The sequence below is a fragment of the Schistocerca cancellata genome, chromosome 4 (genome assembly GCF_023864275.1).
Source record: "Schistocerca cancellata isolate TAMUIC-IGC-003103 chromosome 4, iqSchCanc2.1, whole genome shotgun sequence".
NCBI lineage: Eukaryota > Metazoa > Arthropoda > Insecta > Orthoptera > Acrididae > Schistocerca > Schistocerca cancellata.
The window spans coordinates 627,990,289-628,013,547 of NC_064629.1; the positions used below are offsets into that span (position 1 = coordinate 627,990,289).

At 42.0% G+C, this 23,259-nt stretch overlaps 1 protein-coding gene across 1 annotated transcript in view; it reads left to right on the forward strand.

Moving 5' to 3' along the window:
* Window positions 1-23,259, forward strand: part of LOC126184353 (uncharacterized) — a 496,186-nt gene that overhangs the window by 428,148 nt on the left and 44,779 nt on the right. The window contains exon 15 of the mRNA XM_049926732.1: window positions 21,430-21,649. Within this exon, the coding sequence (XP_049782689.1) occupies window positions 21,430-21,649 (220 nt within the window). The remainder of the gene's footprint in view (window positions 1-21,429; window positions 21,650-23,259) is intronic.

A 23,259-nucleotide genomic window follows, 5' to 3' on the forward strand; every position in this document is an offset into this window, starting at 1 on the left:
CACGGACAACGCAGTGGCCGATGGCCTTCACTTAACGACTGAGAGCAGCGGGGTTAGCGTAGAATTGACAATGCTAGCAGACAAGCAACATTGCGTGAAACAACTGCAGGAATCAATTTGAGACTACGACGAACGTATCCGTTAGAACAGAGCAGCGAAATGTGGAGTTAATGGGCTGTGGCAGCAGACGACCGACACCAGTGCCTTTGCTGACAGCACGGCATCGCCTGCAGCACTTCTCCTGGGCTCGTGACCATATCGATTCGATCATAGACGATTGGAGAACCGCGGCCTGGTCATAGGAGACCTGATTTCACTTGGTAAGAGCTGATGGTAGGACTCGAGTGTGGCACAGATTCCACGAAGCCATGGACCCCAGTTGTCAATATGGCACTGTGCAAGCTTGTGGTGGTGCGGTAATGATGTAGGCTGTGTTCACAAGAAGTGGACTGAGTCCTCTGGTCCAACTGAACCAATCGGTGACTTGAAATGGCTGTATTCCACTACTTGGAAACCATTTGCAGCCATTCATCGACTTCGTTTTTCCAGACAACGATGGAATTTTTATGGATGAAAATTCGTCATGTCACCGGATCACAACTGATCGCGACTGGTTTGAAGAACATTCTGGACAGGTCGCGCTAATGATTTGACCACCCAGGTCGCCGACATGAATCCCATCGAACATTTAACAGACATAATCCAGAGGTCAGTTCGTGCACAAAATGCTGCACCGGCAATATTTTCGTAATTATGGGCAGCTGTAGAGGCAGCATGGCTCAGTATTTCTGGAGAGGACTTCAGCCAACTTGTTGTGTCCATGCCATGTCTCGTTGCTGCGCTACGCCGGGCAGAAGGAGGTCCGACACGATATGAGGAGGTGTCCCATGACTTTTGTCACCCCGGCATATGTAAATTCAATAGAGGCAGTTTAACTGACTCTGCTTTTCCTATTTTGACTCGGACCAATAAGTATGATCCGTATCAAAATGAACTCGGGTTTCGGTTGGTTGGTTGGTTTGGGGAAGGAGACCAGACAGCGTGGTCATCGGTCTCATCGGATTAGGGAAGGATGGGGAAGGAAGTCGGCCGTGCCCTTTCAGAGGAACCATCCCGGCATTTGCCTGAAGTGATTTAGGGAAATCACGGAAAACCTAAATCAGGATGGCCGGACGCGGGATTGAACCGTCGTCCTTCCGAATGCGAGTCCAGTGTCTAACCACTGCGCCACCTCGCTCGGTCGGGTTTCGGACAACAGCGATCTTCCAGTACTGTTGTAGCAACTGGACCTTTTATGAGGCTGCTTGATAATACTCTTGTCCACATATGGAAAACCATTGTAATGTGGTCCTAAAAGAAACCAGATCTATTTACAAACCGGCCGTTCTTAGAAGGGCGATCTAAGCATCTGCAAACAACTTTGTGATGAACTAGAATATCACTTGAATGCTAGGACGATTCCCTAGAAACTTGGCTTTCACTACTCATCACTTTTCAGAAAGAATGACATTATATTTCACTTTCATTGTAGGAAATGTCCCCCCCCCCCCGGTAGCTGAGTGATCAGCGCGACAGAATGTCAATCTTACGGGGTCGGGTTCGATTCCCAGCTGGGTCGGAGGTTCTCTCCGCTCAGGGACTGGGTGTTGTGTTGTCCTAATCATCATCATTTCATCCCCATCGACGCGCAAGTCAACGAAGTGGCTTCAAATCGAAATACTTGCACCCGACGAACTGTCTGCCCGACGGGAGGCCCTAGTTACACGACATTTACTTTTTTTTTTTACATTGTAGGAAATTATATTCGGAAAAGTTCCTATGAATTAAACGTTTTCGCAGTGGCACAAGCTGGTCTTTCCGTTTTTTGGTACATATCTGGCGTCTTTTAGACTAAAATATGCCTCTGAAACCGTTTTCTGTGTAGTGTAAAGGTAATTCTGCTGAGCTGTGACCTCAGATATTTCCCGGACTGTTTAAGAGATCTGTATTCTGTTTTTACCCAAACGAATTGTTATAAAGTCTTCACCAAATAAATAGTCTTTGATTGCATCTATAGTTTCGGAGAAATTACAATATCTAAAACTTATGATTTATCTGTTTTGAACATGAAACCCATTGCTGTCGTACGTGGAAGTTCATTTTGTCATACGAAAATGCCACGTCATGCTGATGGGGCTCCCCAGCTTGACGCAGCTGGGACAGACTTGACGTATGAACTGCTACCACGCGTAATCAAACCGGCGAAAGTTCTGGGGATCTTGTTGACGACAAGAGTACCTCATCATCATGCAAACAATTCGTAAAGACACATGTTACGTGTGAGTGAGGATTGTCCTGTTGAAAAAGACACCATAATACTTTCGCATGAGATGTAACAGATGAGAACGCGGGATGTCAATGACGTACCGTTGTGTCGGCAGACTTCCCTCAATCCTCAACAGCCGTCGACTGAAGTCACACCCGACGGGTCCCCACATTATAATGGCAGAACTAATGTCGATGTGCCTCTCCAAAACATTGGAAAATTGGGCTCTCTCCACAGATCTCCGTCATACTCGCCGTGGATAGTCATCCAGATTGGTGCATAGCTGCAATTAATCACAGTGCGACGTCATTAATCAGGAGTCCACGCTTCCCGGTCAGGGCACTGTCCGAAACGCAGCTGTTTGTATTGTAGTGTTAACAGCAACCTGTGCACGGGACAGAAAGTCCGGCCGCTGCTGGCCTACGAATAATGGTGCAGGGTGACACGAAATGTTTCACGGAGTCCACTACTTGTTCTCCGACGGCCAGCGAAGATACCAAGAGGTTACGATGTGCTTGGTGTACAATACAGCGATCCTCCCTCGTAATGGTCAGACGTGGTCGACAGGAACTTTAACGACGAATACGTCTGCTCTCACGTTCCCATGTAGTCCAACATCGGGCCATTGTCACATCCGAATGCTCCGCGAATCTGGATATTCCACGATTCGACCACTCAGCCAAATGGAGACTGACAATGAAGACTGACAATGGAGACTGACAATGAAACCCTTTTCAAGTTCTGTCAGGTGCTGATAACGCTGTCTCACACAGGTATGATCAATGAACATCTGATGCTGTTCACTAGGCATGACAACACTAAACATGAACAATAATGCATATCTAGGGGAAACATATATGTTGTCTATAGGAAGAATACAGATACTTCTGGAAAAAAGAAAAGCAGCTATTTGAATGATAATAGTTTACATGTTAAGAAAAGAAAGGGAATCTGACAAAATTTTTAAAGGTCATCACATTCGCCATTGAGTGAAGAGATTATTTATATCACAATTCAGCGGTTTCCAGCAAAAAGCCCACTAGTTAGAAAATCACAATGCTGGGAAAACGAAAAAAAAACACTTACGTTTGTCCCATAAGTAGCTAACTTGTTTTTGTTTTGTCTAATATTCTGTAGCCATCTGGAATATTATCAGAAGTAGTTAAGTAATATCAAATTACACACGTCAAAGAAAGTTTTGCATCACCCCTGTTCCCAGAACTCCTGAAGATAGACATTAACTGTGGACACTGTATCACAGACACAGTCCCTTTGACACTTCAGAGATGTCACTAAACCCGCCCAAAGATGTAAACCACCATACATGATCAGCGCCTAGTAGACGGAGGAGGCCCGACAGCCGATCAGTTCCAGTCACTCCACCAGGAAGGAGGTACACGGCTCGTGTTGTCTGTAGTTCAGCCATGCCTAGACGGTCAATACCGCGGTTCGATCGCGTCCGCATTGTTACTTTGTGCCAAGAAGGACTCTCAACAAGGGAAGCGTCCAGGCGTCTTGGAGGAACCAAAGCGATGTTGTTTGGACATGGAGGAGATACAGAGAGACACGCACCGTCGATGACAGGCCTCGCTCAGGCCGCTCAAGGGCTACTACTGCAGTGGATGACCGCTACCTATGGATTATAACTCGGAAGAACCCTGACAGCAACGCCACCATGTTGAATAATGCTTTTCGTGCACCCAAACTCAAACTGTGCGCAATAGGCTGCATGATGCGCATCTTCACTCCTGACGTTCATAGCGAGGTCCATCTTTGCAACCACAACACCGTGCAGGGCGGTACAGATGGGCCCAACAACATTCCGAATGGACCGCTCAGGGTTGGCATCACGTTCTCTTCACCGATGACTGTCGCATATACCTTCAACCAGACAATCGTCGCAGACGTGTTTGGAGGCAACCCGGTCAGGCTGAAAGTCTTAGATGCACTGTCCAGCGAGTGCAGCAAGGTGGAGTTTCAAATTCAAATGGCTCTGAGCACTATGGGACTTAATATCTAAGGTCATCAGTCCCCGAGAACTTAGAACTTCTTAAACCTAACTAACCTAAGGACATCACACACATCCATGCCCGAGGCAGGATACGAACCTGCGACCGTTGCGGTCGCGCGGTTCCAGACTGAAGCGCCGAGAACCGCTCAGCCACACCGGCCGTCAAGGTGAAGTTTCCCTGCGGTTTTGGGGTGTCATTATGTGGGGCCGACGTCCGCCGCTGGCGGTCAAGGAAGGCGCCGTAACCGCTGTACGATACGTGAATATCATCCTCCGAACGATAGTGCAACCATATCGGCAGCATACTGGCGAGGCATTCGTCTTCATGGACGACAATTCGCGCCCCCATTGTGCACATTTTGTGATTTGCTTCCTTCAGGATAACTACATCGCTCGACTAGAGTGGCCAGCATGTTCTCCAGACATGAACCCTATCGAACATGCCTGGGATTGATTGAAAACGGTTTTTTATGGACGACGTGACCCACCAACCACTCTGAGGGATCTACCCCGGATCGCCGTTGAGGAGTGGGACAATCTGGACCAACAGTTCCCTGATGAACTTGTGGATAGTATGCCACGATTAATACAGACATGCATCAATGCAAGACGACGTGCTACTGGGTATTAGAGGTACCAGTGTGTACAGCAATCTGGACCACCACCTCTGAAGGTCTCACTGTATGGTGGAACTACATGCATTGTGTGGTTTTCATGAACAATAGAAAGGGCGGAAATGATGTTTATGTTGATCTCTATTCCAATTTTCTGTACAGGTTCCGGAACTCTCGGAACCGAGGTGATGAAAAACTTTTTTTGATGTGTGTATAATCTCTGGCTATGGAGAAGGAATATCGATTGGACTCTTGGAGATTTTTGCAGAATTCAATGAAAAATCCACTAATACAATGCACAATAGTATTATATTTACATACCGTGTAAATGTTATTGTATATTTAAGTAATATCTTACGACACGTATCAGTTAAACACTTATTTATTAAAGATATAGGACGATAAATGTGATATACAGCATATAATAACATCTACAAACATCTTCGCCTCCATCACTATTGTCATCATTGTCTGTTTTATAGTCACAACTGGTTGTAGGTGAATCCACAGATACAGCTGTGCCAAAGAGTAGTTCTCTTTGCTTACACGATTGTCGAGGTATCCCGTAAGTTTTAATACGTCTTTAGCTTTCGCAGGTTTCACTCCAGGATGGAATGTGAAAGCTCTTGGTACGTTCATTGTGTGGGCAGTTTTAAACTTCGGAGTTGTAATGATGTGACGGTACGCGTCTCGCAAATATACAGCTTTGTTTTTGAATTCAAATTGCATAGATCGAACATCCTGAAGCCTGAATTCTGGCTTTGGGGTTTTTAAAAACAAATTTGGCAGTTGCTTTTTTTTTAAATTCTTGAACTCATAGTGGGTGAATATCTCCAAAAAAAATGGGGATGGTCGCTTTCTGGCCTTGAGAATCCTTTCATCCCTGATTTCGGGAAGATAGGCGGTGGTAATCTACCTGCGTTGTGGAGAAACAAGTGAAAAACCCTTATAAGAACCAGCTCCTTCGTTAACTCTGAGTGTCGGATGCTGCTCATTAAATGTAGCAATATTGAGATAACTTCATTGGGGACGCTGCCTGCTCTCATCTTCCTTATATATACTGACATTTGCTGTTCCCAAATCGTGTATCCCAAAGACATAATAGCACAACTGACACATCTAGTAGACAAAACCTGTTGGTAAATGAAGAATAGCTAAATTCTTCATAAAATCTGTTGAGATGCAGTTAACATTTTCCTGTCTGGCTTTCATCCAAGAAAGCATCCACTTACCTGAGATGGACAGCTTCCAGTACCTCAAAAGCTTTTCTCTCCGTATCTTCTTTACTTCCGTTCATTTTTTGCAGAAGGGAATCGCTTTCTTTGCAAGTATCAAATCTGGGACATCCGAAGTGACTGCTGAAAGTTTTGGAAATCTGCCAGTAAAGTTTGTAGGGCACATTTATTCGATAGGCGTTAAAGAAATCGTCATGCAGGTCCTTGGCGGTGAGGTCTTCTGGCAAACAGCGCCTATTGGAATTATCTCTGGGTGAGTAATGGGATTTCTGGGCATGAAAGTACATGATATGGGCCTCAATAACCTTCACAATCTGTTCTGGTGCTTGGCGTGGTAGGTTGTAACATTTACCACGATTATCTGTTGGAGGGCTCCCGCAATAAGATAAGTTGTTTTACAGTCTTCTCAGTCTGTCGCAATTAACTCCATGCAAACTTAGAAAAGCAATTTTGCAGTCAATAACATCTCCTGTTACCCGCATTTTGTAGGTGAATGTCGCGGCCCGTCGTGTCATATTGTCTTCATCATCCGTTCTTGATCGAAAATTCGCGATACCATGCATGCCTGTCAGACCACTGAGATGAGTACCTTGGCATCTTTCGACATCATTTTGATAAAGTCTTCAGTGGTACTGCGCCACCAGGCTTCTTCCTACGCCTTCTCAACATAATGCAGCCTCGCACACCTAGCTAAAAGCAGTCAGAAAAAAACCGATTATCTTTCAAAGATAAACTGATTGGGACGGCATTTTCCTTAGATATGACAGATGTACCACAGTCAAAGAAATAATAGGATCAAACAATAACAATGATGATAATTAAAGTGGCCATTCGCACTGGTATTTCCAGTACAGCACTGGTTCTTTGATCACTGTCCTGGATTGTTGTGAAACAAAACAAATACGGTTGTGGAATAAAAAAAGTAGGAAGCATTTAGACATTAAATACACATTTTGTTTTGCAAAATTACTTTTATAGTATAAATAAAAGAAGGAAATTGGTTGGCATTCTTTTCCTTAAATTTGAAAGAAAGTTAAAGACATAGAAATAAAGCTGACGTCTGAGCTGTGTCAAATGTACTAGTCTGGAATTTTTGAAAGTGTTCACCATATGATAATGTATGCGATACCAATAAATAATGACTGTGCAATAAATACGTAATGCTGCGAACCTCGAGTCCACTCCAGTCATTCAATGTGGTACCAGTTTCCCGACGTGATTGACGTGTTATTCGCCAAGCGCTTTGGCATCACGAATATTATCCTGATTTTTCTTTTTCTTGCTCTCTTTCGAGGTCACTCTGGACCATTTGTGTCCATATTAACGCAAAAACTTGGAGATCAGAAGTATACTCTAGAAGAACGAGAGCGGCTGTAAACCAAGTGTATAGTATTAGTGGTTTATCGGGAGTTGAGCAGAGCGCTCTCGCGACAGCTGCCTGAAGCACCACTGACCAAGTATTCCTGCTAGCGACAGTCCAAGCTTGTCGGGTTTTTGCAGAACCGCCGAATTTTCAGAGGCTTACACAGAACGACTTGAGGGTTTTTTGACAAAAGCGGTTGTGTAATCACGTGCGTAGAGTTGAACACTACATGATGGCGCCTCTGACTAATTTTTAGATTGTTTTGAGTAGCGGGGTTTTTGTTAGCAATCCCTCAATTGCAGTTTCGGCCTTAAGGCCATTGTCAAGTGGTGCTGCAAAAGAGTTTGCTTCAACACGTGTCAGTCTTTAAATTCTTCCGACATGTGTATATGTTGGCGTCAGAACTGAGAAGTTCATCACACGTTAATCAGTTAATCAGAATACATAGTAGGTCTACAAAAGCGAAATGAACTTGAATATTATAGAAAATGTATGAGAAAGTAAATGAAGATGAAATGGCAGATATGATCCTGGGAGAAGAATTTGTCAGAGCACCTACAACAGAACGAAGTCCTGGAGCAGACGAAAATCTCTCAGAGTTATTGAGATCCTTGGGAGAGCCAACCATGACAAAATTATTCCACCTAGTGTCCAAGATATATGAGATAGGTGAGCTACCCTCAAACTTCAAGAATAATGTAATGATTCCAATTCCATCGATAGGACGTGCTAACAGGTGTGAATATTGCCAAATTATCAGTTTAATAAGGCATGGTTGCAATATACTGACATTAATTATTTATAAAAATGGAAAAACTGGTAGAAGCCGACCTCGTAGAAGATCAGTTTAGGTTCCAGAGAAATGTGGGAACACGGGAGTCAATACTGACTCTATGACTTACGTTAAACAGTAGGTTAAATGAAGGCAAATCAAATTTTATATCACTTGCAGATTTGGGGAAAGCTTTTGACAGTGTAGATTGGAATACACTCTTCGAAATTCTGAGGGTAGCAGATATAAAATACAGGTAGTGAAAGGATATACACACCTTGTGCAGAAACCAGACTGCAGTTACAAGAGTCGACGGACATGAAAGAGAAACAGTGATTGAGAAGGGAATGAGACGGAGTTGTAGCTCATCCCCTATGTTATTTTATCGGTGTACTGAGCAGGCGGTAAAGGAAAGTAAGTAGAAATCGGGAGAAGGAAGTAAAGTTCAGGGAGAAAAATAAGAACTTTGAGATTATTGGATAAGATCCGCCTCTTACGGAAAACACTGTTTTTTCATGTGACGCAAACATGTTTCATTATACCTGTGCCATCATCAGTGTGTTTCCTTTATTCAGATCTGAATTTCATGTTATAAGACTACGTAACACCATTTGTATATTGTGTACTGGTAGCTAGTCATGTTTTGCTTTGGCTGAGCCTTTTGCTTTCGCGTCCTCATGAGTTAATAGGGACACACACAGATACTACACCTATTTAGCAGAATTTTGTTAGTAATAAACACTTTTCAATCTGTCAAAACACAGTGCAAGCGCTGTTATTGGGGATAACCAGTGATACGTGGCACTTGATAGGGATGGAAACTGTTGGCACGTAAAATGCGAACAACGCCGAGCTGACGTATTCCACAGGCGGTCGTAGTTTCTCTCAATGTGGCAAAAGCTTCCAGATAATCTGTTAAATTTGTTCCGCTCGTTGCTGCCTTCCTTCTTATCTTCTGCATAGTATTCCAGTGCGATTCTGATTATAATTTTTTGCATATTTGCTTAATTCTTGTTCTTGTTGGACACCTCTGTCGGAATACTTTTTTGGGCACAACTAAGCTGCTCTCTTTACTTTTCTTTTACATTCACGTTAAGAAATAGCATATCTGGCTTCTCTTGATTGTGAAACAAATGCATTTTCTTTTCTTTTTTTCAATAAACAAGCACTCAGCATACGTGAACGACAGAAACAGAATTGCGACGGTGCAACCTGTGTTTCCTCATTCCATGTGACGTATTTCCCTATTGGCTATGAAGTCACGAACTTCCGTATAAGACAGAAATTGGTTATATATTCAAAACAGATAATTCAGTAGTCCTAAATACTGTAATTATTGGTACTAGCAGTAAAACTTACTATAGTTCCATTTCAAAAAGTGAAGTTGATAGCAATGTCTCTGTGAGTCATACAGCTGTGAAAATGTACTCTTTGTCGTTTAGCTCGGACTTTCTCATAATTCATCTGGGTGCAAACAGAATTAAGATATCTCAAATGGTTGCAAATATATTTGAGGTGATGGGCCTAACTGAATCTTTCTGTGTATACACTGATCACTAATCATCCACAAAATTATGCCCACCTATCAAATAGCCGGTATGTCCACCTTTGGCACGGATAACAGTGGAGACGCGTCGTGGCACGGAAGCAATGAGAGTCTTGGTAGGTCGCTGGAGGGAGTTGACACCACATCTGGACACACAAGCCGCCTAATTCCCGTAAATTCTGGGTTGGGGGACAATGAGCTCTGACACCATGCTCAGTCAAAAAAAAAAAAAAAAAAAATTTGCTCTGAGCACGATGGGACTTAACTTCTGTGGTCATCAGTCCCCTATAACTTAGAACTACTTAAATCTAACTAACCTATGCCGGCACGGTAGCTCAGCGTGTTCGGTCAGAGGGCTACGTGCCCTCTGTAATAAAAAAACTGAGTTAATCGATCATAGCCGGCCGCGGTGGTCTAGCGGTTCTGGCGCTGCAGTCCGGAACCGCGGGACTGCTACGGTCGCAGGTTCGAATCCTGCCCCGGGTATGGGTGTGTGTGATGTCCTTAGGTTAGTTAGGTTTAAGTAGTTCTAAGTTCTAGGGGACTTATGACCTAAGATGTTGAGTCCCATAGTGCTCAGAGCCATTTTTGTTAATCGATCATAAACGAACTTAAACGGATGTCTTACGACTTCCGCCCCGAGCAGATGCAACGAACAAAAGCGAACAAAATGAGATTAAAAAAAAAAAAAAGAAACCTAAGGACATTACTCACATCCATGCCCAAGGCAGGATTCGAACCTGCGACCGTAGCGGTCGCGTGGTTCCCGACTGTAGGGCCTAGAACCGCTCGGCCAATGCGGCCGGATGTTCAATCACATCCCAGATGTCTTCGATAGGGTTCACATCTAGCGAGTCGGGGAGATGGGTGGCAGCACAATAAGTGAAACATGGTACTGTGTCCAGAATGAGATTTTCACTCTGCAGCGGAATGTGCGCTGATATGAAACTTCCTGGCAGATTAAAACTGTGTGCCCGACCGAGACTCGAACTCGGGACCTTTGCCTTCCGCGGGCAAGTGCTCTACCATCTGAGCTACCGAAGCACGACTCATTTTTAATCTGCCAGGAAGTTTCATATCAGCGCACACTCCGCTGCAGAGTGAAAATCTCATTCTGGAAACATCCCCCAGGCTGTGGCTAAGCCATGTCTCCGCAGTATCCTTTCTTTCAGGAGTGCTAGCTCTGCAAGTTTCGCAGGAGAGCTTCTGTAAAGTTTGGAAGGTAGGAGACGAGATACTGGCAGAAGTAAAGCTGTGAGGACCGGGCGTGAGTCGTGCTTCGGTAGCTCAGATGGTAGAGGACTTGCCCGCGAAAGGTAAAGGTCCCGAGTTCGAGTCTCGGTCGGGCACACAAATTTAATCTGCCAGGAAGTTTCATATCAGCGCACACTCCGCTGCAGAGTGAAGATTTCATTCTGGAAACATCCCCAAGGCTGTGGTTAAGCCATGTCTCCGCAGTATCCTTTCTTTCAGGAGTGCTAATTGTGCAAGTTTCGCAGGAGAGCTTCTGTAAAGTTTGGAAGGTAGGAGACGAGATACTGGCAGAAGTAAAGCTGTGAGGACGGGGCATGAGTCGTGCTTCGGTAGCTCAGATTGTAGAGCACTTGCCCGCTAAAGGCAAAGGTCCCGAGTTCGAGTCTAGGTCGGACACACAGTTGTAATCTGCCAGGAAGTTTCATCGTACTGTGTTCTTCAAACCACTCCACCACACTCCTGGCGCAGTATCTTTTTGAAAAACTCCACTGCCGTCTCGAAACATGATCATCATGAATGGATGTACGTTGTCTGCAACCAGTGTACGATGCTCCTTGGCCATCATGGTGCCTTGCACAAGCTCCACTGGACCCATGGATCCCTACGTGAATGTTCCACAGAACATAATGGAGCAACCGCCAAATTGTCTCCGTCCCGCAGTACAAGTGTCAAGGAGTTGTTCCCCTGGAAGACGACGTATTCGCGGCCTCCTACAACATGATGAAGATGGTATCGGGATTCATCAGACCATGCAACGCTCTGCCACTGCGCCAATGTCCAGTGCCGATGGCCACGTGCTCATTTCAGTCGTAGTTGCCAATGTCGTGATGTTAACATTAGCACATACATGGAACATAGGCTGCGGAATCCCATCGTTAGGAGTGTTCGGTGCGCCATGTGTTCAGACGCACTTGTACACGGCCCAGACATAAATTCTGATGTTAATTCCGCCACAGTTCGCTGTCTATCCTGTTTTACCAGTCTGCTCAGCCCACGAAGTCCGACATCCGTAATGAGGAGTGGCCGCGCAACTCAACGGCGTCTGGACGTGGTTTCACCTTAGTTTCGCCACGTCTTGAAGACACCCATCACAACACTGCTCGAACACCCGACAAGTCGTGCATTTCCTGAAGTCCTCGTGCCGAGCCTCCACGCCATCACTACCTGCCCTCTGCCTCTCACCCCATTCTACACACGGAGAGCACGCTCATTGATACTGCATGCACCATGCGTGTATCTGACTAACAGTCATTCCTCTACATCTACATTTATACTCCGCAAGCCACCCAACGGTGTGTGGCGGAGGGCACTTTACGTGCCACTGTCATTACCTCCCTTTCCTGTTCCAGTCGCGTACGGTTCGCGGGAAGAACGACAGTCTGAAAGCCTCCGTGCGCGCTCTAATCTCTCTAATTTTACATTCGTGATCTCTTCGGGAGGTATAAGTACGGGGAAGCAATATATTCGATACCTCATCCAGAAACGCACCCTCTCGAAACCTGGCGAGCAAGCTACACCGCGATGCAGAGCGCCTCTCTTGCAGAGTCTGCCACTTGAGTTTGCTAAACATCTCCGTAACGCTATCACGGTTACCAAATAACCCTGTGACGAAACGCGCCGCTCTTCTTTGGATCTTCTCTATCTCCTCCGTCAACCCGATCAGGTACGGATCCCACGCTGATGAGCAATACTCAAGTATAGGTCGAACGAGTGTTTTGTAAGCCACCTTCTTTGTTGATGGACTACATTTTCTAAGGACCCTCCCAATGAATCTCAACCTGGTACCCGCCTTACCAACAATTAATTTTATATGATCATTCCACTTCAAATCGTTCCGCACGCATACTCCCAGATGTTTTACAGAAGTAACTCCTACCAGTGTTTGTTCCGCTATCATATAATCATACAATAAAGGATCATTCTTTCTATGTATTCGCAATACATAACATTTGTCTATGTTAAGGGTCAGTTGCCACTCCCTGCACCAAGTGCCTATCCGCCGCAGATCTTCCTGCATTTCGCTACAATTTTCTAATGCTGCAACTTCTCTGTATACTACAGCATCATCCGCGAAAAGCCGCATGGAACTTCCGACACTATCTACTAGGTCATTTATACATATTGTGAAAAGCAATGGTCCCATAACACTTCCCTGTGGCACGCCAGAGGTTACTTTAACATCTGTAGACGTCTGTCCATTGATAACAACATGCTGTGTTCTGTTTGCTAAAAACTCTTCAATTCAGCCACACAGCTGGTCTGATATTCCGTAGGCTCTTACTTTGTTTATCAGGCAACAGTGCGGAACTGTATCGAACGCCTTCCGGAAGTCAAGGAAAATAGCATCTACCTGGGAGCCTGTATCTAATATTTTCTGGGTCTCATGAACAAATAAAGCGAGTTGGGTCTCACACGATCGCTGTTTCCGGAATCCATGTTGATTCCTACAGAGTAGATTCTGGGTTTCCAAAAACGACATGATACTCGAGCAAAAAACATGTTCTATAATTCTACAACAGATCGACGTCAGAGATATAGGTCTATAGTTTTGCGCATCTGCTCGACGACCCTTCTTGAAGACTGGGACTACCTGTGCTCTTTTCCAATCATTTGGAGCCTTCCGTTCCTCTAGAGCCTTGCGGTACACGGCTGTTTGAAGGGGGGCAAGTTCTTTGGCGTACTCTGTGTAGAATCGAATTGGTATCCCGTCAGGTCCAGTGGACTTTCCTCTGTTGAGTGATTCCAGTTGCGTTTCTATTCCTTGGACACTTATTTCGATGTCAGCCATTTTTTCGTTGGTGCGAGGATTTAGAGAAGGAACTGCAGTGCGGTCTTCCTCTGTGAAACAGCTTTGGAAAAAGGTGTTTATTATTTCAGCTTTACGCGTGTCATCCTCTGTTTCAATGCCATCATCATCCCGGAGTGTCTGGATACGCTGTTTCGAGCCACTTACTGATTTAACGTAAGACCAGAACTTCCTAGGATTTTCTGTCAAGTCGGTAGATAGAATTTTACTTTCGAATTCACTGAACACTTCACGCATAGCCCTCCTTACGCTAACTTTGACATCGTTTAGCTTCTGTTTGTCTGAGAGGTTTTGGCTGCGTTTAAACTTGGAGTGAAGCTCTCTTTGCTTTCGCAGTAGTTTCCTAACTTTGTTGTTGTACCACGGTGGGTTTTTCCCGTCACTCACAGTTTTACTCGGCACGTACCTGTCTAAAACGCATTTTACATTGCCTTGAACTTTTTCCATAAACACTCAACATTGTCAGTGTCTGAACAGAAATTTTCGTTTTGATCTGTTAGGTAGTCTGAAATCTGCCTTCTATTACTCTTGCTAAACAGATAAATCATCCTCCCTTTTTTTATATTCCTATTAACTTCCATATTCAGGGATGCTGCAACGGCCTTATGATCACTGATTCCCTATTCTGCACATACAGAGTCGAAAAGTTCGGGTCTGTTTGTTATCAGTAGGTCCAAGATGTTATCTCCACGCGTCGGTTCTCTTTTTAGTTGCTCGAGGTAATTTTCTGATAGTGCACTCAGTATAATGTCACTCGATGCTCTGTCCCTACCTCCCGTCCTAAACATCTGTGTGTCCCAGTCTATATCTGGTAAATTGAAATCTCCACCTATGACTATAACATGCTGAGAAAATTTATGTGAAACGTATTCCAAATTTTTTTCCGTTGTTCTGCCACTAATGCTGCAGAGTCGGGAGGTCGGTAAAAGGAGCCAATTATTAACCTGGCTCGGTTGTTGAGTGTAACCTCCACCCATAATAATTCACTGGAACTATCCACTTCTACTTCACTACAGGATAAACTATTACTAACAGCGACGAACACGCCACCACCGGTTGCATGCAATCTATCCTTTCTAAACACCGTCTGTACCTTTGTAAAAATTTCGGCAGAATTTATCTCTGGCTTCAGCCAGCTTTCTGTACCTATAACGATTTCAGCTTCGGTGCTTTGTATCAGCGCTTGAAGTTCCGGTACTTTACCAATGCAGCTTCGACAGTTTACAATTACAATACCGATTGCTGCTTGGTCCCCGCATGTCCTGATTTTGCCCCACACCCTTTGAGGCTGTTGCCCTTTCTGTACCTAAGAAACCGCCCAGTCCACGCCACACAACCCCTGCTACCCGTGTAGCCGTTTGCTGCGTGTAGTGGACTCCTGACCTATCCAGCGGAACCCGAAACCCCACCACCCTATGGCGCAAGTCGAGGAATGTGCAGCCCACACGGTCGCAGAACCGTCTCAGCCTTTGAGTCAGACCCTCCAGTCAGCTCTCTACCAAAGGTCCACAGTCAGTCGTGTCGACGATGCTGCAGATGGTGAGCTCCGCTTTCATCCCGCTAGCGAGACTGGCAGTCTTCACCAAATCAGATAGCCGCCGGAAGCCAGAGAGGATTTCCTCCGATCCATAGCGACACACATCATTGGTGCCGACATGAGCGACCACCTGTAGATGGGTGCACCCTGTACATTCCTCTCCAGGTGAAGCTGTTATCGCCTGGACGTTTCTATATCGACAGTAGGCCGGTGATCCCAATGTTCTGGCTGATCAGTGTACAAACCAACGGCATAGCAAAAATTACACATTGTACTTTAAGTAGGTAAAGGGACAAGCAACTTAAGGCTGGATAAAGCACATAAATAGGATTTAGATTAAGAGATTTCGTATCACCGAAATTTTCAGATCCTAGGCTGTGAAAACGCAGAAGGAATAATTGTTAACTGAATATACCTGAGGAATCAACAGGCTGCTGATGGAGTTGTCTGTTTACTTTCAATGTAGATAAACGTCAATAAAAAATGGAAACCATAATAGAGCAAGCTAGAAATTCAGTTCCAATAATCCCAAAATAATGTGTAACTATCCCAATGAAAGGAAAGTAGTTCAAATTAAAAATGGCTTCATAGAATCAGCTGGTGAGCTTTTGTGTTTAGAGTAATCGAAGACAGTTATGGATGGACAAAAAAAGAAATGAAGAGGAAAGTAAAAACGATTTGGAGCGCTTTTCTAAACGTTTTTTGAATACTTAGTTTACAATCAATATGTGTTGCGAATTTAGATCTACTTCATATAGAATATTTATGCAAAAATTGAGTTTCACTCTGCGAGAAATGAAGAGATGCATGTTAGGAATTACTCCAAAAAACCGGGAAAAAACAATTGGATGGGGAAAAACTGGACAGTAAGACATACTTGTAGTTCTGAATTTTAGAATGTTCTCAGGAATTCCACCCGGCTAGCGTCCCCCAAATGATGTGATATTTCGGCAAACTGACTTGTCGCTATCTTTAGACAGCCCTGATGACTGACTGTCTACATGTACTATACACTGAGCCATCTGTTACGCGGAATCATCTCGATTCCGCTAACGGAAGACTGAGAGTATAGTAAGCACTTACATTAAGGACACGAAATGTTCGATGTTGAACCGTTATGAGTAGCTCTAACTGGACAATCGTTATTTCATTAATGACCTTAGAAACACTCACCTAAAGATTCGATAATTAAAGTATACGTTCGAAACCAGTCATTGTTAACACAAATTATTAAAACAACTGAGAAAGAAAAATAAAAAAAGAATAAAATTGATTGTTGAAATTACACAAATAATAGATTCAAGAAATGTAGTGATTGGGACTGGAAATAATCGCAAATAACATGTTTGGCATGTCGGTTCTGAGAAGTGAATCATCAACTGTTTCACAATACGACGTCATTCCCTCTGATAGTACTGGCTGAAAGTAGAGGGGATAAGGCGGTGACTAGGCAATTGCGTAAATATTTATCACATTCCTCCGCATGTACATGTGGGTTAATTTGTTTCCAAGAACTGTTTGTTGGTATTGTGAAATTTAGTCTGTAATGAAAATTACATGCCATGTGCAGCTCCTCGATATCTGCCAGTAAAATGACAAAGATCTCTCATTTCACTTCAGATTACTTGAAACGTGCCTAGCAGATATAGAAATTCCCTGCTGTAAAACTAATTCCTCTACGATGATAATATTCATCTCTTTGTTTTGCAATAATTAGATACAGCTTTTTGATAAATAGTTCCATAGTGGAACGAATTAACTGACAATGTTATACTCACACACATTATTTCGTACAATTTAGTTTCAACATAACGTAACCATGTCAAAGATATTCAGTTAAACAATTGAAAGATATGTACACAATTAAAAGATACACGCTATCTAACAAAGAATAAAAGCGTTAAAAGATTTAGTTTTCATACGTAACCAACGCGTGTTAAAATCGTTTTAGACAGAAACTACATCGCAAGCGTAGACATCAATCTGATGCGATGTAAAGCGTGTAAGTATAAGGATTTATTATGTAGTTTACGAAAATCTCGCCATTTGAGAAATTTACGTGATATATAATACAATTTCAAAAATTTGTTTTGCCAGGTTCCTAAAATTTAATATTTTCTGATTACTAGCCAACTGCGTTCAACTGGGAGAGTGAAATAACTTACGTTCTCCTCTTATCTAGAGATATTTTGTTATATTCAAAGCCCTGAACGTACTTTTTTAAGTTATAATAAAACACATCGTTATACTGATGCTACTACGATAAACTACGTGAAATGCTCACCTCTCAATACGTATTTGTGAAATGTGAAACAGTTTTCCTCATTACTTGTGCATTAATTTCGTGAAAATTTGTCACGTTTTGTTAATTTCTTCAGTAACTTTCCGAGAGGAAACATTAATCAAATTTGCACATTTGAGGTTACAAAGTCAAATTTGCCTTGAGATGCGTTTCAAGGATGATGTTTTGATGTATGGAATTCAAATTGTCCACAAAGTCCTGTAACCCACCCCTTCTGAGAGAAATGGATAGCTTCTCACTAACATTTTTACACATTCAAACCTTTGTGCGACAACAGGAGTTTCACAAGTACTCAAGAGCTGCAGAACGAAAAATTCGCTTAGCAGACGCAATTAAACACAATGAACTTGGATGAGATATTATTGAGCAATTTAAATTAACTGCGTTATTTTCATTATACAATGCAATTACTGATATTTTCACACATTCTGTTTTTCGCTAGACGCAGCCGCATAACCCAATTTGGGGTCTTTGAAATTTGTCAGGTGTAACACCATTGTCGGATGATGAATCAATATTTCTTCCCTAGTTACATACATCAGTTTCAGAAGCTCACATCTTAGGCCATGTCGTTAGCTAGAACAATATAAGGTTGTTGTTTTTATATGCATCTCTCTGCAGTTTCATTCTTTCGTAGGATAACTGAGAGTGAAACGCAACATTCGCGTCAAACCAATTACAAAGCCAGTCCTTTGACATGGTTTTTCGATTGTTCTGGGGCTAATGAATGTGTGTCTTGTGTTATAACGTTACTTACTGCTCATATATGCTAACATCCAAGACATTCGGTAACCTTCTCTGAGACACCGTGTAACAGTTCTTCAACCATTTTCAGAAATATGTTTTGGCGTCTCTTGTTTGACAACGTAACTGTAGCCTTTTACTCATATTCTCCCTTCAATATTACTAGAATTATTAGCAAAGTAAACGTGAGGTTCCTCTTGGTGGTTTTCATGTAGATTTATTCTTAAAAAATTTTCGTTGATTCCTTGAAATTTCAACTTTATTTCATGAAATTTCAACTTCGTTCGCTAGGTCTTGGAAGTTCATCAGTCACTCTTCTCAAACAACGTAGTTTCAGACAAGCTATTGAAAGTAGCAAAAACATTAATATTCTGCTAGGAAGTAAATGACAGCTTGTTATTTAGTAAAAATGAAAGAAAGAAGATTAGGGTCTTACGTACATAAGGTCATAAAAAACAGAGCACAATCTCTGGTTGAGGAAGAATTGGGAAGGAACTGGGGCGTGGCTTTTCAGACGAGCTATTCCTGCATTTGCCTTTAGTGATTTAGGACGATAATGGAAAATTTAAATCTGCATGACAGGATGGAGAATTTGAACCGCCGTCCCCCAGAATACGACTCCAATGTGCCACTGCACCACCTTACCCTGTGGTTAATACTTCTAGTTCATTGCACTAATATATTTAATACAATTTATTAGAGCGAACAATACATTTGTATGAGTCTGTTGCAGTTACATGCTATTATTTATCTACATCAGGTAGACTATAAGCATGCATCTGGAACACATTCACCACTGTGGTACACTTGAGTAATAATTTTTTTTTAATTTTATCACATTTTTTGTGAAGTGTACTCTCCACTTTTGAAGTGTCACTTCTTCAACTTGAAAATCAAAATATCTGAAGAAAAGAGAAATATTTACTCTCGCTGTTGATTGGATTCAGACAGTAACTTCCCTGTAACATGTGGATGCAACACCAGGGTGGTTCGTTCAATAAGATCTAGTCATAATTTCTTCATTTCTTGTCTAACACGAAGCATGGTTGTGTCACTAATTTCTCACCTGTTTACGGCGTCTAAAACCCTGCCGAGAACATTTTTATCTTTGGGTGTGTAACATATTAATGAAGGAAGAATGAACTATTGCGAAGACCTCTTTACCATGTGCTACTCCCGTGCGCAAAAGTTCAGATCAAGAACCTATCGCGTACAAAACACCAGAACAAGAGACCATCATACACACAATCGTAACAGCAAGAAGATTGGTTGTTGAATAATTTGATTTTACCTTCAAGGAGCTGTTACTGCATCGAAAGAAAAATACGTAACCTTTCGGTTAGAGTACAGTTCTACATTACATTCTTGAAGGTAATACACCGCTACCTGATATTAAAAGGTTGTGTGTTTTTTCTCAGTGTTGCATCAGAAAATCTGACATTTCTCCTTCTAATTAAGCCTTTAAGACGCGAAAATTATTAGATCCATATCTGCGAAACCTGAAAAGAACTCTACACAGATATTAACAACTTACAGAATAGTAACATGATTTATTTTAAGTAGAGGTTGTTCATTACTCACAGGTCATACGGAGCATCGTAATTTTATTTGAAATTAAAGAAAATTCGAAAAAAATTGTTTGGAATTAAAGAAAATTCAAGAAGAAAACTGAAAAATCATTCACTTATATGGACATTATTAGGAGTAGCACTCACTGTGTAGTCAATTGTTTTCACTTTCACGCACTGTGTAGTGAATTGTATTTACATTCTGTCATAAATTTAGACATGACTATTATGTAGTTTAGTATTTTATGTGTACAAAATTACCCACAACTAGAGAAGTCTATTGTGGTTATTGTTTACAGGTGGAAAATACTTCCAAGACTTTTGCTTCACCATTTGTCGTCTGTTTGTTGTAGCAAAGTGTAGAAATTTATTTTTGTAGCTCATCTATCGCGTTTTTGTTTACCTCCAAAACATGCTAGTACTCAGGAAGTGCGATGTTTTACTGAATTATATGTTTTCCAAGTCTACACGGATGCATTTTCAAACAGTACTGGACACAGTACCATGTTTTTCAGTGTCGGTGCGCGAGTACTGTTGACTGTGAAAAACATTCGATAGATCGAGCCAGCTCTGTTTGTGTTGCTAGCGCATTCACCTGATTGAACGTGCTTTGCTTTCCATTTATTTCAGTACACGTCGAGTGTGCATCGTACATTACTCCAATTGCTGCCAGGCCTAAGCTAATGGCCCGACCAATTTACGTATTTCACGGCATGAAACAGGATCCTGCTGTACTTGACAGGGTTGGCCGGTCTTTGCTACGAATGTACGAAGCATACAACACAGATTGCGGGATCGCCTGTTATCAATGTATTAGAATATACCGTTGATAAAATGTAATTCATGTACGTTTGGTTTTATTAATATTTAGAGCTTTGTGTAGGACTCGTCACCATAACTCATAATCACAGGGTTAAAATAAACACTTTCGCTTCTACATCCCACCATGAAAAAACTATACACACATTTAGTCAACTTGTATTTCACATATAACATTTGTTCATTCTGTTTTTATAACTTTCATTTCCTTCTTTTGTGAAAGGCTTCAGCATAGTTTTATTATTATTATGCTTACAGATACAGGTACGTTTTTCAAATTTTGTTTTACACTTCTGTTGAACTTGTAACTCATAAAACGACTTGCTCTTTAAAAATTGAAATTAAACATCTCTGTAAAGAAGAATCTCGACTGAGAAGTTGTAGTATAATTATCTATACGGTAAAGACTTAATTTCACATTTTGAAATTTCTTGAAATTTACTGTAAGCTTACTGTAAGCTACTTTTCTATTGACCATTTAACAGGTAGAGGACTGTTTTAAGTATAATACAAGCATGAACTTCTGATGTGGTAGCCATCTTTTCTCGCACAGGTTACGAATGGCTGACTTATGGTCTAAAGACAAACCAGACTGAAAGCAGGATAATCTGTGAATCGGACCACATGACTCACTTCTCGATCCTTCTGGATCCCGGATCAGACTACGGCGTGTCGGAGGAGCACAAGTATACACTAAGCATCATCAGTTACGTTGGCTCCTTCTGCAGCATCTTCGGTCTCACTTTGACAATCGTTACCTACGCTACATTCAGGTAATGTTAACAATCATCAGACTTGATCAAGCACTGTCACGATACTCATCCTGGATCATCTGGGTAAAAATAACAGGAAATTATTGAAAACATAGAAAGATATATCATTAATTTTGGAAAAAATTGTAAAGTGTCCATGGGGAAATGTAGATGACATATTATGCGCTTCCTGTTTTCTTAATTTGGGCACAGTCTAATATGATGATAAAAATCATAACTGGTTTCAACTGTGTATTGGCCATATTTAGATTCTACGCTAAAATAGGAAAAGAAGTAGAGTCAGCGTAAGAAGCTTATCCTATTTGTAAGCAACGTAAAGTAAAAAAAGTCGGCATTTGGTGAAGAAAGCGTACACGACACGCGCTGCCATGCTCCTTGCTCAGTGCTTGATGTGCGTGGTCCCTAAAAGCAATGCTGAACCTGCTAAGTATTTAATGCAAATATCAAAACATATATAAAAAACTGAAATAAAATAAATTTTAAACATTTTCTTAGTGTATATTCTTTATGTTACTTGCAAATTGAAATGGCTTAAAGTTTACTGATTTTAAGATTTTAATGTCGACATTTTTCTCTTTTCCAATGATACAAACTGAAGGATGGCTAATGAATGGGAGAAACCAGTTATTATTGTTATCATTTTACATGATTTTTTTAAATATAAAAAGGTGTATGTCATTAAGTATTACTGATCTGAGAGTGAATCGCTTAGTGACAAGGTAACTGTAGTCCATATGGCTAGAAAACATCCTTACTGTTAAAATGCATCGCGCTCTACTACTACCAAACGCTTAAAACAATTTTGTTTACGTTTCCATGGCAACGCTTCAGGATTGCAGCAGTTACAGGGGTCTGTGACTTTCAGGCAGTAATGAATGTAGCCTTTTGCACCTCACTGTCGAAAGTTGGCAATAGCTCTACTTTTTTCGCCTTACGGACTATAGAGCCAAATACAATTACGACTGTAAGACTGTGTGACCACTTTGTCAGAAATGTAGAAAATGAATTCTTTACGGCAAGTACTCTTAAAGAATTTTAGTATTTCTCCATCTACAACGTTTGGCTGTGTTTCTATCCCGATATAAGAAGCGAAATACGTGCTATTTACATAAAAGGATAAATACACGCCAGAAAAAGTACATTTCCATAGTTAAAGTTCACATAACGCCTTCCTTTATTCACATTTGCTATCCAACTACAATAGATATTAGTGGCTGTTTAAATCTATGTTTCACATCGGGACTCAAATCCTAAATCTAATCTTTTCTAGTTGATGTATGTAGCGCTCCCCACCAAGAGACTCAACTTTTTCATTGAATATCTTCCCTCCTAACGAGTTCCTACTCCAATGAAACGCAACCAGTAACTGTTACATACCGCCTAAACGGATGTCACAGGTTGATCAGTCTGTGCCAGATCAGTGTTCGGCAGTGAGTATCTCGTTTACCTTCTTAATGGACTGAATAGTGCATTCCGAGCTGTAAATGTCGTGTAGCATTCTGGACTTGGATATCCTCTTCGGGTTCAGCTGTCTGTTTATATATATTTGCACTTTCCTTTGCGAAGCGTATGTTTTGCATCTTATTTGTGATTATTGTATCTGGTCGAAA